Source organism: Pogona vitticeps, chromosome 5 (genome assembly GCF_051106095.1).
Source record: "Pogona vitticeps strain Pit_001003342236 chromosome 5, PviZW2.1, whole genome shotgun sequence".
NCBI classification, from domain to species: Eukaryota; Metazoa; Chordata; class Lepidosauria; order Squamata; family Agamidae; genus Pogona; species Pogona vitticeps.
In genome coordinates this window covers 182,383,100-182,398,708 of record NC_135787.1, presented here as the reverse complement: position 1 = coordinate 182,398,708, position 15,609 = coordinate 182,383,100, and the positions used below count along the sequence as shown (strand labels likewise).

At 43.5% G+C, this 15,609-nt stretch overlaps 1 protein-coding gene across 5 annotated transcripts in view; it reads left to right on the top strand.

The window, feature by feature from the left end:
* Nucleotides 1-15,609, top strand: part of SLC15A5 (solute carrier family 15 member 5) — a 61,342-nt gene that overhangs the window by 24,569 nt on the left and 21,164 nt on the right. For all 5 annotated transcript variants that reach the window (XM_020808552.3, XM_072999765.2, XM_072999767.2 and 2 more), the window contains 2 exons: nucleotides 4,856-5,025; nucleotides 13,425-13,645. In XM_020808552.3, coding sequence (XP_020664211.3) covers nucleotides 4,856-5,025; nucleotides 13,425-13,645 — 391 coding nt within the window. The remainder of the gene's footprint in view (nucleotides 1-4,855; nucleotides 5,026-13,424; nucleotides 13,646-15,609) is intronic.

The window sequence follows — 15,609 nt, the reverse complement described above, 5'->3', positions numbered from 1 at the left end:
TCTGTGTCATGTGCCAGCATGTCATTTCTGACATCTGCCAATCTAATGAAATAGTGACCTGCAAAATCATTTGCACCACTGTTCAGGTCTTGCAAACTAAAGGCTTCCGTTATTGAATCAATGCATCTCGTTTTCAGCCCTCCTCTTTTCCCACTGCCTCCAACTTTCCTCAGCATCATTATCTTTTCCAGAAATCCTTGTCTTCTCCTGATGATAGCTTCTGTATCATGACAGCCTCTGTTCAATCGCTTCAGTTTCTATTGAAAGTTTGGGCTTGGTGCTAAATGGATGTTCAGAAAAAGAAAAGTGGGAAGGTGCTTTTCAGCAGCTAGTGTGTTGTGTTCACAGTGGGTGAAACCCGCTGCCAGAATACTATGTAGTGTTGTTACTCATATGCAAACTTTTTAGATTGCTTGGCTGAGCAGATAAGATTAATAGATTCATAACTTATTTAATTGGGCTGCAGTCCATATTTAAAAGAGAAGGTCTGTTCTTAATGAACCCACAAACTCTCCCACCTTCAAATATTCAAGTATCTTCGTCTCTCTCCGCATGGGAAGAGCAGGAACAACCTTTTCCTTTCACATTAAACTGCTTCTCCGTGTGAGTTTCCTCTCTTTCCCTTTTGAAACTCACTGAGTCATTGTGAGAAATGAGAACTCCAGATTCTCCCCATTTGTTGCAAACTTCAAGCTTTGACCCTGATGTCGTTATCTTGAGATTAACGATTAACCATTTGAAATGTTGCTACAGGAAGAAAATTCTTTGCTGCAGTTGAATCGGGGTTTTTTAAGCTAGCATCCCGCTGGACTTCTTGTGTGTAATCCTTCAGGAGTATTCTTCCGATGTTCTCACCTTTGTGCATCTCTACTTCCATGACATGACAAAAAACAGATCATGATTTTATTTTTTAATTAAATGATAGGGACACACAGAGCATTGTAGTCAGCAACAGGCTGATGTTTCTTGTAGTATCTTAAGAGGCTCATAAGTGGGGCAGAGCAACTGGAGCATCACCCAGGGTGACAAAGCTTAGTGGGGAAGGAAATTCCAGAAGTCAATTTACTGGTCAGTATTGGGAAAAAGAGCAGCAACTACATGTCTTAAAGGGATGTGGTGGTGCTGAGGGTTAAACCGCAGAAGCCTCTGTGCTGCAAGGTCAGAAGACCAGCCGTCGTAAGATCAAATCCACACGACGGCGTGAGCTCCCGTCGCTTGCCTCACCTCCTACCAACCTAGCAGTTCGAGAGCATGTAAACATGAGTCGATAAATAGGTACCACCTTGGTGGAAAGGTAACGGTGTTCTATGTCTGGTCACACTGGCCACATGACTACGGAAACCATCTATGGACAAAATGCTGTCTCTATGGCTTGGAGACGGGGATGAGCACCACCCCCTAGAGTTGGACATGATTGGACTAAATGTCAAAGGGAACCTTTACCTTTACATGTCTTAAATTATTGACCTTTCTGCCACCAATTTTCACTCCTCCCTCATCTGAATCTAGTCTGGCTTTCCATATAATATGTTCTGCATACAGATTGAACAGATAGTTTGAAATATGCAAAGGACACCATCATACCTGCTGAAAGCAACAGTGACCTGTACTTTTCGTGAAACTGGAAGAAGAACATGCCAGAGCAGGACTGCAGTTGAACATTAAGAAGACAAAAATCATGACTATAGAAGAACTACGCAACTTTAGCATTGACAGTCAAGAATTTGAAATAGCTAGAGATTTTGTATACCTTGGTTCAGTCATCAATAATGGAGACTGCAGTCTAGAAATCAGAAGAAGACTGTAAGGGCAGCAATGAAGGAATTAGAAAAAACCATCAGGTGTAAAGTGGTGTCACTGAAGACCAAGACCAAAATCAACCACATTCTTATATTTCCTGTTACCTTGAAAGGGTGTGAAATCTGGACAGTAAAAACAGCTGACAGGGAAAAAAAATGGTTTCATTTGAAATGTGGTGCTGGAGAAGAGCTTTGCAGATAACCCTGGACTGCCAGAAAGACAAAGAAGTGGGTCGAAAACCAAATCAACTTTGAACTATTTCCAGAAGCAAAAATATTGAGGCTGAGGCTGTCGTACTTCGGGCACATCATGAGAAATCGGGATTCTGTGGAAAAGACAAATCATGCTGGGAAAGGTATATACAATACATAAACTTTCTCTTTCTTGTGAACAGGCACCACATTCATCTGTTCATTTTTTTCTGACCACAAAATCTTTCTCTTAACAAAAATCAGTGCCTCTCCTCCCCCTACTCTGAGGAGTGCTGATATGCTCAGAGAGAAGAGGGAATCCTGAATGGTGGTGGTAGATGGTGGTGGTGCCTCAGTTCAGAAAGTCCTTCAATGGTGTGAATCCTGGCTCTGTTACACCACTTCCAATGAAAGAGAGCTGTAGGGCTAACACACACCCCATTGTTGTGTAGGGATTCCACACATTTAGAAGAGAATTTTATTCTCTCTTCAACCTTAGTTGTTTACATACTGGGCATGTGTGAGACCGCAGTCCGGAGAAATTATAGGATATTCAGGTTTATCTATCAGGAGGCTAAAAGAGGCTTCCACAGTTACGGCAACATCGAATACATGTGCTCCAAAATCTGCCTTGTCCCTCTTTGCCACACTTCTTTTTTTATTCAGCTTCTTTTAAAAAGGTAGCAACATCTTAAAAGCAAAGGTTCTCCATTAAGTGAAAAGCAAGATTAAACTCCTCTCAGTTTCTGGAGCCAACGCCAGACTGTGTGTGGTGTCCCCCCCCCCAAATCTTCTTGTTCTTCCTGGCTTGCAGCATCATCCTTTAAAGCCAAGTATCATTGGCTCGTGCAATCGTTTCTTGTGATACAAATTATTCCAGTAGTATTTTTCAAGGGGAGCCTAAGTAAAATACAAGACTGAAATTCTCTGGCCTTCTGAGAATGACTTTAGTGGAGGGAAGTCTTGATTTCCTGGCACTCGGATGGTTTTCTGCTACCACACTTGTCGGCTGCCAGGGGGTGGTTCCCAGCAATACTACATTTACTGAAACCCAACCTGTCATGGTTCTTTCCTTTGGCTGGCGTCTTGTATTCTGCTTCGCACATGACACAGATGTACTGATGGCGTCATTCTCTGCTCTAACAAGCGGAAAGATGGTTTTCTTCAGAGTTTAGAGGGGAGTTGGGTTTTTGGACTCTTTAACCCTTTTATATGTAAAGTTTCTGTCCTGGCCTTTGACGTCCTTTGGTGCTCTCAATCTTAAATTAACATTTTTTAAGAAGCACTTCAGAATCATGACTATGAATCTGACTGAGAAAAATAAACCTGGAAATCAAGTAAAATGCATAAATAAGTGTGGTCCTATTGTTATGCACCACCAGGTTGTTCCTGACAACCCTGTGACTTCATGACTTCCCAGGACTTCCCTTCGAGCAAAAGGGGCTGTCCTCAATGGGAGAGGGTGCCTGCGCATTTCCTTTTGCTGTATTGTATCTATACCAGAAGTTCTGGACTCTGGGTTTATTTTATTTATTTATTTATTCATTCATTCATTCATTCATTCATTCATTCATTCATTCATTCATTCATTCATTCATTCATTTATTTATTTTATATCCCGCCTATCTGGTCAATATGACCACTCTAGGCGGCTGGGTTCCCAGATATTCTTGGACTGAAACTCCCAGAAGCCTTTCCCACTAGGTGTGCTGGCCAGGATTTCTGGGAGTTGTAGTCCAAGAACACCTGGAGACCCACTGATCTATACAATGAACTTTCTAAGGTACCAGTTATATGAGTAATTTGGCTTTCTTTTGTCATCAGGACTCAAAGACTGGAAGCCAATTAGGGTTTATCTTATTTATTTGTTCATTTGTCTTATTTATAGGTCACCTTTCTCCTGATAAGGGGGCTCAGGCGGGGAAGGGGGTGTAAATTGGCACAATGAGTGGATGGGAGTGGAGCTGGCTTGCTACCTTACCTATTTACAGTATCCTGAATGACAGGCTAGTGAGAATCTTGTAAAGGAAAACTTTCATTAGCACACAGGAAGCTCTGTAGATTGGCTTGCTTAAAACAAGGATCCTTGGTAACTAGTCATCATGATGTTTGTTCTTATTTCTGGCTTATTGGAGGAAAGGTATGAAGGACTTCAAATTCTTCTTCAGGATAAATATCTTCCATATATTAGTGGAGGACAGGCTTTCCAGGAAAACTGACCCAGTGGTGGTTTTGAATGCTAAAGCCTTCTGGCCTTCATTTCCACCTGGTTGCTGTAGCAGCTGGTTTTCTCCTTTCGGCTTTTCCACATTACTTTGCTCTCTGCAAAGAAAAATGCTCAGTCTCTCAGGCAACATGGCGTGAGAAGAGGAGCAAGGAGGAAGGATGGATCTCCAAATTCTGGGGAGCAAGCATGTGGCACTTTCCCGCTTTGGTGTTCACACAATAGTTTTCTGCATGCTGATCAGCTACACCCTGGCACCGAAGAGCGGGGGGGGGGAATAGCCCTGAGGGTTGGGGAGGGAGAAATGGAGAGAGGGAGAGAGGGGGGGGGAAAAGAAAGCACACTTCTATCAGGCTAATTAGGTCTATCTTAAATATCCATGTCGATCCCCGGCTCCCAATATGTATACAGACGGTGCGCGGTTCCTACATGCCCCCTCCCTACAGGGTCTGAAACAGAAGCACCGCTAGCCAAATTCAGAAGTGAAAATGTGTCTGGCTATCTGCCCAGGACTGTGATGGCCAAAGCTGCCTGACAAATTCCATTTGAAAAGAAACAAGCTCCTTCTAATGAATAATTGGTGTTCGTGAGATCCTTCCCTAAACTAACTTTTGTCCAAAAAAAAAAATTTCCCTCCTAGGTTTTATTGGCTGCTAAACTTAAGTTCGGCCATGGTTTTTCTCAGCATTTCGTACATCCAGCAGTCAGTGGCCCAACACCTTGGCTTTCTTATTCCTTCTGTGTCTGTCCTGATGGCGCTAATCACAATTTACGTGACACGGAGTGAAATGATTCACCAGCATCCAAAAGGTAAGCATTTAAACTACGTGGGGAATCAAGGTGCATGGTTTTGTAATCCAAGTAGGAGAGAGGATGCTAGCATTAAAAAAAAAAAATCAAAATCTACTTAATTTGTACATGCTAGCATCCAAAATCCTTAGATATGCCAGCATATCCAATACCCATATTTTTAACATATGAAGAGTAGATGGGACAATATATGGGTCTAACTATACTTACCACCAGCTTTGTTTTTAGACGCTGAGAGCAGCTACATGATTCTTTGACTCCTATGTGTCTGGAGAATGGAAATTAAGCCCATGTTCACCTTTCAGTGACCAATCACAAATCAACGCGAGCTAAACTTGCAGTTATGAGATGTGACAAAAGTTTGTGTACAACAAATGCATTTAAGGATGTTTCGCTTCAGGTTTTTACATCATGCAAAGTGGGGTAGTCTAGTTTGACCACAGGGATTCTCTCAGTCCTGAACCAGCAGGATATCCAATAGCTTTAGCGGTGCTCCAAAAGAAGAAGCCATGGCAAAATTTGGAAATAACACCTAAGCATGAATGTCAAAATCATGACTTCTGCACTAGAAAAAAAAAGAAGACAGGCATCTAATCCTCTAAAAAGTATGTTTTGCAAATAAAGATGAAATATTGCTTTCAGATGTTGTTCCTGAAAGTTCAGTGGCATCCGTTTGTCTGCTTTCCTGTTTAATGCGAAAGTAGTGATTTTAACTTTATAGTAACATACTCGATCCAAGCTCTGCAATGTGGTAGTTCTCAGTGTCAGCCTATCATTGGGGTGGGACAACAGCTATAAGGAATGGCTTAGGACAGTGACTGGGCAGTGGCCGGATAAGGAAGAGGTCAGTGGGTATTGAGGAGCCGCTGAGGGGCTCCCAGTTGCTTAGCTGAAGGGTACCTGCAGGCCATGGATTGTTCCTCTATGGAACATGAAGAGGAACACAAGCCCAAGGTCTTGCTGAATTAGTTCTCCTCTTCTTCAGAGCCTGGCATAAGAACATCAGAAGATTCCGGCTACAAAAGGTCCACCCGGTGCACCATCTTGCCTCCTAGAGTAGCCCAATAATATCTCTCTGAAGCCCTAAATCAGTGCCTAAAGGTTACAGTTCTCCTCTACCATTCCCTCTCAGCAATCATGTTCGGATGATAGACCTATCATCCTTATGGCCAGAGTTTAGAAACGTCACTTTTTTGCACTGTGGCAATGTGGGACATAAATCCCCATTTGTCTTGTTCTCAACATGTAATCTTTTAAATCTTTCCAGTGAGATGAACACAGTGTTGACAAGAGAAGAGAATCAGAATGTGTGGGGGTTTTTTTTAACAATTTGAGCAATTATTTTAGTGCAAATTGCATTAAATGACAGTTGACACTGTTTTGTTACATTGATTGTTGAGGATTGGGAGCATTAGATGATTGTTTACATCTTTTAAACAATTAGCCAGTCATTGTATGTTTGCTGTGTGTATGTGTACATGCTATCATTTTTGAAGAAAAAGACATAATATTTATGTAAGCTCTGTGCAAAAAACAGCACTCTTTGTATTGCTGTTCCCTAGAGGCAAGGACTTGAAAATCCTTTGCCAAAATGTTTCCTCGGATAGCCTAAATAAGTGAGCAGAAAGGATTTAGCAAATATGTGTTGCATCCTTGATCATGTTTAACAGCCATTGACAATATCCTCCAATGATTAATAGATCACCCAGTGGCTATAGTTAGCTACTCCTATATCTTAGATTATGTGGCAATGGCTGAGATCCTATCGCTCATCTTTATGCCATGTAAAGTTGATGATCTAATGGTGATGACATTAAAAACTGCCCCCATCCCATAGCCCCCAAAGGTTTCCCCAGAGATCCCAAGAGAGTCTCATGATTTTGGGGGAGAAGGGAATAAAAAGGTTTTAATTCCTCCCCCCAAAATAGCCAATTGTGGCATCAGCCTTACATGGTGTAAAGTTGTGCAACAGGATTTCAGCTAATGTGTTGCTGTCTTGACTAGATGTATATGGTCATCTAATGACTGACATATACCTTTGGACTGCTTAAATATTCAAGAATAGAGAATTACAAACTGGTCCACATATTTCTTTGTTAGCCAGAACAATAGAATCACACTTTTATTCCATTTTTTTAAAAATCTGGCCAATGTCATCCCAACCATAAGCACATCTACAGTAAATTTTCTGGTTTACACATGGTTGGAATGAACGTGTGTTTTCAAATTCTCTAGTCTTAATGGAACTTTTCCTGCTCCCTGTGGCTCACACACTTTGCTTGACTATTCAGCTCAGTTCAATGCCATCATTCCACACTGACCTGTTGCATTTTATGATGGTTTCACGTCTCTTTATTGCCTCTATCTAACATTTCAGTGAGGGATATATACAGCCTTTGCAATGTTTGTTGCGTATGGAGCCCCCAATGAGCCTGTGAATTACAGGACTGCTGAACCCATTTTGCAAATGATGCATAGCCGCCACATTTTATCATTGCACATTGCCTAAGCAACTTAAGCACTTCATAAATTAATTATGTTATATTGTATTAGAGAATGGCCACACTGTGGATTTATGCGAGTGAAGGGGCCAAAGTCCCAGTGTTTAAATACCATATTAACTTCGTGTGGCTTCGCTGATCTTCAGCGAAGATTTGGTACTCACAAGTATTTCAGTTCTCTAGGACTTCGTTTCCTTAACAGTTTTCAATTTGGAATCTGTCTAGCATATCATTCCATCGGGGCTGTCCCAACCCCCACCACGTTCTTCTTAATAGCTCAGGTGATCACCTTGTTTTGGCTGCTTCCAGTAGATGAGTCCTCTAGAATTTTCATCCAAGTCAATAATTCAAGTCCGTAGGTGACCTTAAAGAAATGATTGCATTTTTATTTTAAGGTAGCTTCCCCGCCTTTGCCGACCCTAATGCGGGCCATGCATATGTCAAGCAGGCATTTTCATTTGCATTTCTTCATCCCGTTATAATTTTGACAATTGGCAGTTGACCAAAGATTGGAAGAGGGAAAGAAATCATCTAGAGAGCCATGTAGACTTTTAAAGAACTGTAATTAAGTAGCATAGATTAGCTCAAGGTCAGAGGAGAAGAACGGTGGAGCCAAGATTTTTAAGGAGAAAAGGTAGTAGCGTAAGAGGCCTTATGAAAAGTATTCTAATTAGTTTCTGTAGTTTTGTCACCACATTCCATCAAGAATATGCTCAGAAAAGTGCACATATGGCTACATATATCTTGTATATGCTCTCCTCTTAAGTTCCATGCAATTATGCAATGTGTTCCAGTACAAATGGCATATCCTGTTCAGTTCAGTTGAGGTATTTTGTCTGCCTGGAGTTGTCTGTTTCATGGAAGTGAACAAGGAAGTTGTTGTGGGTGTAGGACCTCCATGACTTAAAGGTAAAGGTAAAGGTAAAGGTTCCCCTTGATAATTTTTGTCCAGTCGTGTTCGACTCTAGGGGGCGGTGCTCATCCCCGTTTCCAAGCCATAGAGCCAGCGTTTTGTCCGAAGACAATCTTCCGTGGTCACATGGCCAGTGCGACTTAGACACGGAATGCTGTTACCTTCCCACCGAGGTGGTCCCTATTTATCTACTTGCTTTTGCATGCTTTCGAACCGCTAGGTTGGTGGGAGCTGGGACAAGCGATGGGAGCTCACTCCGTCACGTGGATTCGATCTTACGACTGCTTGGTCTTCTGACCCTGCAGCACAGGCTTCTGCGGTTTAGCCCGCAGCGCCACCACGTCCCATGACTTAAACCCAGCTGTTAATCTCAGCTAGAGGATATCCACCGAATCGATTGCTGGAGGGCAAATCAACCCTTATTGTAAATCTCATTGATTCTGTGGATCTTCTCAGGTTGGACCAAGAGTTCTCTCTCGGATATCTTTAGTGGACCTCTTGCACTCGAAAAGGGCTGCAGGATTGGAGTGGAATGCTAAGCTCTTGGGAATGTAACATACGCTCAAAGAAAAATGGAAAAGGGTTGGGTCTAGAAAGGTACTCTGAAAATAATTCCAAAGCCTACAGCCAGAAATGTGGGAATTTTTTTTCATGGCTTCATCTGCTTTAGTGTTGTGTAAGGTACACAGTTCTTCAGGATCCATGCCCAGAGCATAGAGGCTGACATGTTTCACCATGTCCTATCAATGTGTCTCTGCTTGACCAGTGAAAGCTGGTCCATGAGGGCATCAACTCAAGTTTCAGGACTACCCTCAGCCAACTCTCTCTGCCCTGCCTTCTCACCAGAACCATAGGGTTGTCCCATCATCAATATTCTCCTGTTGCTACTTATATACCTGAGTACTTACTTGCCTGCCTCTGTGTTATGTGTATATAAACACCCAGTTTTGCCCCTGCTCTGGCTGTCTCTCTCTGCTGTGCCTTCTGCTCCACCATCTACAAGGAGCACAAGCCACCACTGGCATGTTGAGAGCAAGAGCACCACCTCTGAATTATCATCTACACCATCATTTTAGAACTACAGAGCTGGAAGGAACCCTATGGGTCATTGAGTCCAGCCTCTATCAAGAACACAGAATGGGGAATCGAGCCCCCAAGCTCTGGCTCCATAGCCAGATGCCCAAACCACTGATTCCCCCACAGATACTATGGTCCTACTGTAGTCCTGCTTGTAGTCAAACTGATAGCTCAGTGTTAGAAGAGAAAATATCCTGATTCTTGAAAACATCTGATCATTATGGGAGGAGCTTTTCACACTCTCAGATTTTGCAAAATAGCTTGCCTTTTGTGATTGGTCATTGGGAAGTAAGGACTGGCTTCGTTTGCAAATGCAATTGCTCAGTCACAACGTTCTGCAGGAATCGTGGCTTTGGGACACTGGTGGATGTTGGTTTCTGATGACAGACTGTCTGTCATGTATAGTTTGGTCTTCTATACTACTGCTCTCCATCTGAGGTATGCCCTCTTCCATTAAATATACTGTATTTAGACCCTATGCTATTTTTTAAAAATCTTCACAGAGGCATTTTATTTATTTATTATTTATTTATTTATTTAATTTATATGCCGCCCACTCTACCCAAAGGTCTCTGGGCGGCTTACAACAATTAAAATTCAATGGAATAAAATAAAATGATTAAAATACAATTAAAATACAATTAAAATACAATTAAAATTGCCATCATTAAGACCCACAGTTAATGTTATTTCAATTAAAAGCCTTCTGGAACAGGAAGGTTTTGACCTGGCGCCGAAATATCATCAGTGTCGGCGCCAGGCGAATTTCAGTTGGGAGGGCGTTCCATAGTCTGGGGGCAGCTGCCGAGAAGGCCCTTTGTCTACAAGCCATCCCTCTTACCTCCTTGAGGGATGGCTCTTTCAAAAGGGCCCCCTGGCTAGATCTTAACAGCCGGGTAGGCTCATATGGAAGGAGGCGGTCCTTCAAGTATCCAGGGCCCAAGCCGTTTAGGGCTTTATATGTCAAAACAAGCACTTTGAATTGGGCCCGGACAGCAACTGGTAACCAGTGTAAATTATACAGAATCGGCTTGATGTGCTCTCTGGCGGCCCCACCACTCACCAGCCGCGCAGCTCGATTCTGAACCAGTTGCAGTCGCCGGACCGTCTTCAAAGGCAGCCCCACGTAGAGCGCATTGCAATAATCAATACGAGATGTTACCAGTGCATGTGTAACTGTCATGAGACTCCGCTCGTCCAGGTAGGGCCGTAGCTGGTATAATTTCCGCAGCTGAAGGAAGGCACCCCTGGCCACCGAGTCCACCTGAGCTTCCAAAGTTAGACTGGGGTCCAGGAGCACCCCCAGGCTGCGGACCCTGTCCCTTAGGGGGAGTGTAACCCCATTCAGGACAGGGAAGTGGCCCTCCAACCTGTCCGGCGAAGCACCCACTAACAGCACTTCCGTCTTGTCTGGATTGAGTTTCAATTTATTAACCCTCATCCAGTCCATTATCAGGTCCAGACACGAGTTCAGCACAGAAACCGCCTCACCTGGATTGGTGGAAAACGAGAGGTAGAGCTGAGTGTCGTCAGCATATTGCTGACTCCTCAGCCCAAACCTCCTGATGACCTCTCCCAGCGGTTTCATGTAGATGTTAAACAGCATGGGGGACAGTATCGAGCCCTGAGGAACCCCATGACATAAATGCCATGGGGCAGAGCAACTGTCCCCCAGCACCACCCTCTGGATACGGTCAGCTAGGAAGGAGCGGAACCACCGTAAAACAGTGCCCCCAACTCCTAACCCAGCCAGCCTATCCAGAAGGACACCATGGTCGATGGTGTCGAAAGCCGCTGAGAGGTCCAGGAGTATCAACAGGGTCACACTCCCCCTGTCTCTCTCCCGGCAAAGGTCATCATACAGGGCGACCAAGGCTGTCTCTGTACCAAAACCCGGCCTGAAACCTGACTGAAATGGATCCAGAAAATCCGTTTCATCCAGCAGCGCCTGGAGTTGCCCGGCCACAACCCGCTCCAACACCTTGCCCAAATAAGGGAGGTTCGCCACTGGTCGGTAGTTGACCACCAGCCTTGGGTCCAGGTTAGGCTTTTTAGTTTAGTTCTTCATCTTATTTTAATTTTATCTTTTGCCCATTGCTGGCAAATAGTTTAACATTTTAGTGCTGAGGTGCCTGGCTTAGTTTTTTTTAAAAAAAAAAATTGGGACTTTGTGTTTTCATGCTTGCAAACTTCTCTGAGGGCCTTTGCCAGTTGGATGGTGCATACCTTTAATAAATAAGTAAACAGCTGCACCATCCCCTCAGGCAGGGTAGTATCACTTCTCAGTCCTTTTAAACCATAGTATTCTTCTAGGCTGTCTGTCTGGGATGGGACTGCTTTACAGTGGCTCCAGTCCTTTCCTGTGGGGAGGGGTTGAAGTCAGAGGGTGGTGCAGGGGGGACTCCTGTTCAACACCCTGGCCATTGGCCTGTGGTGTCCCTCAGGGTTCTGTTTTGTCCCCTATGCTATTTAACATCTACATGAAACTGCTTGGAGAGGTTTTCCAGAGTTTTTGGTCCAGTGTCACCAGCTTGTGGATGGCATTCAACTCTATCTCTCTTTTCTATCTCAATCCAAGTTCCAGATCTAAATCAGTGTCTGGGCTCAGTCATGGACTGGATGAGCGTGAATAAACTGAAGCTTAATCCAGACAAGACCGAGGTGCTCCTGGTCACTCAAAAGGCCAATCAAGGAACCGGGATGCAGCCTGTGCTGGATAGGGTTACGCTCCCTCTGAAAACACAGGGTCACAGCTTGGGGGAGCTCCTCGATTCATCTCTGCACAGGGATGCCCAAGTTTCAGCAGTGGCTGGGAGTGCTTTTGCACAGTTAACACTTGTGTGCCACCTGCATCCATTCCTTGAGAGGTTTGATCTGGCCATGGTGACACATATTTTAGTTACATCTCAGCTGGATTATAGTAACATGCTCTACATGGTTCTGCCTTTGGAAGATGTTTAGAAACTCCAGCAGGTCCAAAATGCCGTAGTCAATGTGGTTAACCAGGGCTGGTTGCCGTGAACACATGACTCCCCTCTTACAGCAGCTCCACTGGCTGCCAATCCATTTCCAGGCACATTTCAAAGTGCTAACTTTAACCTAAAGCCCTGAATGGCTCGGATCCAAAATATCTAAAACACTGTATCTCCCATTATGAGCCTACCTGGGTATTGATATTATCAGGAGAGGCCTTTCTCTCCGTCCCACCACCTTCACAGGTGTGTTTGGTGGAGACATGGGAGAGGACTTTCACTGTCGCTGATCCCAGACTTTGGAACTCCCTCCCACTGGAGGCCAGGCTGGCCCCATCATTGCTGTCTTTCCGCAAGCAGGCAAAGCACATTCTCTACAGGCAGGCTTTCCGTTAAGTGATTGATTGACCAGGGGGATTTTTTATGGGAGCATTTTATTCTATGTTTGACTTGTGTTTTTAGTATTGTTCTTATTATTAGTTTTAATGTGATATTTGTTTGATAATTGGATAATAAGTGTAATTATTTAATAAATTGTTTAATAATTGTTTAATAGATTGTAATAATAATTTATTATTTGGCTTTCATCTTTGTTCTTTTAATACTATAAGCCACCTTGCTCCTTCATGAGAAAAGCGGCATATATATATAAATTAAAAAATTAAAATAAATAATTAGTTTTGTAAACTCTTCGCTCCTTTTTGCTTGCTCCTTGCTAGCACTTTTCCATTCCACTGGTCTACCCTTAAATGGCAGCCCTGGCTAGCTATCTAGGTTCCAGACGATATACTTCAGTCCTAGCTCTCTTCAGCTCTCCTGGAAACGGACTGTGCTTTATACACAGCACCTTGTGCAATAATGTGACTGAAAGAACAAGAATGTGCACAATTAGGAGGGCTCTATTGTGTAGTGTTGACTTTTCTCACTTTTCCACAGATAGTTGCCCATTAAACATCTTTGGTGTGGTTGTGAATGCACTGAAGGCGTGTTGTGTAAAATGTCGCTATTTCCATGGGAATGTCACAAACTGGCTAGACCATGCCAAGGAAAACGAGGGTGGCCGGTACAGTGAAACTCAAGTGGAAAGCACAAAAATGCTTGTCCGTCTCTTTCCCCTCTTTGCCTTCCAGATAATTTACCGAATATGTGTCATGCAGGTAAGTGTGTGACTCTTTTGCTTCCAAGTGCATTTGTGTACATGCCACAGTGGGCAAATTATGATACAAGGGAAGGAAGCATTTTCCTTGTGCTTTTGATTGTGTCTGGTCATTGGCCCTAATAACTGGGTGGGTGGGTGGTTAGGTAGATAGGCGGGCAGGCAGGTAGGTAGGCAGGCAGGCAGGCAGGCAGATACTGAAAGAACTGGGCATGTTTTGCCTTGAGACAAGAAGACTGAGGGGAGACATGATAGCACTATCCAAGTGCTTGAAAGGTAGTCATATACAGTGGGGTCTTGACTTGAGAACTTAATCCGTATTGGAAGGCGGTTCTCAAGTCAAAAAGTCTGTAAGTCAAGTCTCCATTGACCTACAGTGCATTGAAAACCGATTAATCCCGTAACAGGCCGTTTTTGTTCCATTTTGGTGTTTTTCTGGTCTGTAAGTCAAATCTCAGTCTGCAAGTCAAACCTAAATTTTGCGGCCAGAGAAGTCTGTAACTCAAAAAGTCTGTAAGTCAAGCCATCTGTAAGTCAAGGGTCCACTGTAGAGTAGAGGCAGGATCTGTTCTCAATTATCCCAGAGTGCAAGACACATAATGATGGGCTCAAGATACAAGAAGCCAGATTTTGGCTGAATATCAGGAGAAACTCTCTAACTGTTAGAGCAGTACAACAATGGATCAATTACCTGGGGAGGTGGTGAGTGCTCCAGTGGTGGAGGTATTCAAGAGAAAATAGGACAGCTATCTGTCAGATAGAATTTGATTTGGATCCTTGCATTGAGCAGGGGGTTGGACTTAATGTCCTTATATGCCCCTTCCAACTCAATTATTCTGATTCCATGGTTCTGTAACCTGTGGTGGGAATTACATCCACCCACATTTCAGCTTTACTGTATGTCAGATTTAATCTTACCAAATCGTGCATGGTCCTGCAGTCTTACAACATGATCCAACGGGATTATCTTTTGAAAGTCTTTGGCTGAAAGCCTGTTGTTAAGCATCATAAGTCACACTAGAGCAGGCCCATTGAGTTAGTGGGGATTTCGTGAGCCAAATGGGCCTACTCTAGCTGCAACTTACTATGCAATGTAAGTAGCAACTAAAGTAGACTCATTTGACTCAATGGGACTTATGGAGGGGTTGATTCACCACGGCTTGACTGATTCAGTGGGCCTCCTGAAGAACAAGTTACTAAACTAAGCAGCAGGATTTCAATCTTTGGGTGGCATATTTCGACTGCATAATAATGTGCCATGTTAGATTCTGAAGCTGAAAGAAGATAGATCTCAGTGCCCTCTTCAGGACACTGTGAAAATGAAAAGAGGAAAAGAGAAATGCAAAATGTTGAAAAAAGCTGGGGGACATCCTTCCAATGAGAATAGGCTAGAGGGTTTAAAACATTTTTTGTTTAGCATCGGAAGAAACTAATTGGGCTATAAATGTTTTTTAGAATGAGTGGGCAGAAATGAAACTGTGCTTTCCTCCTTAATCCCAGGATGATTTGCAACAGATGACCAAGGCTCTCTGACTTTCTATACAGTATTTTTATCAGTAGCAGTACAAAGGCTTTCCTTGTTCTTTTAAAATGGGCTATTAGCATTGCTGGTTTGTAGTATCTACAAGGTCAATGTGTGCTACCATATCACTCAGAACTCAGCTGGTTATGAAAGCTAAGCAGGGTCAGATCTGATTTGTACCTGGAAGGGCGACCATCACAGCGTACCAGGGATCTCCAAGTAAGAAAGAATCCTGACTGGAGTCCTGAAAGCCATTGGTGTCAATGAGAGTTGGCAATACTGGGCAAGATGGAGCACGGCTCCATCTCGGTAGAAGGCACTTTTCTTTGTTCCTGTCTTTGAAAGCAGGTCATCCCAACATGTGACCCATGAGGATATCCCAGTTCATGATGTCATTCCCCTCCCCACCCATCCATACCAGCTACCACTTTGTTTCGGTACAT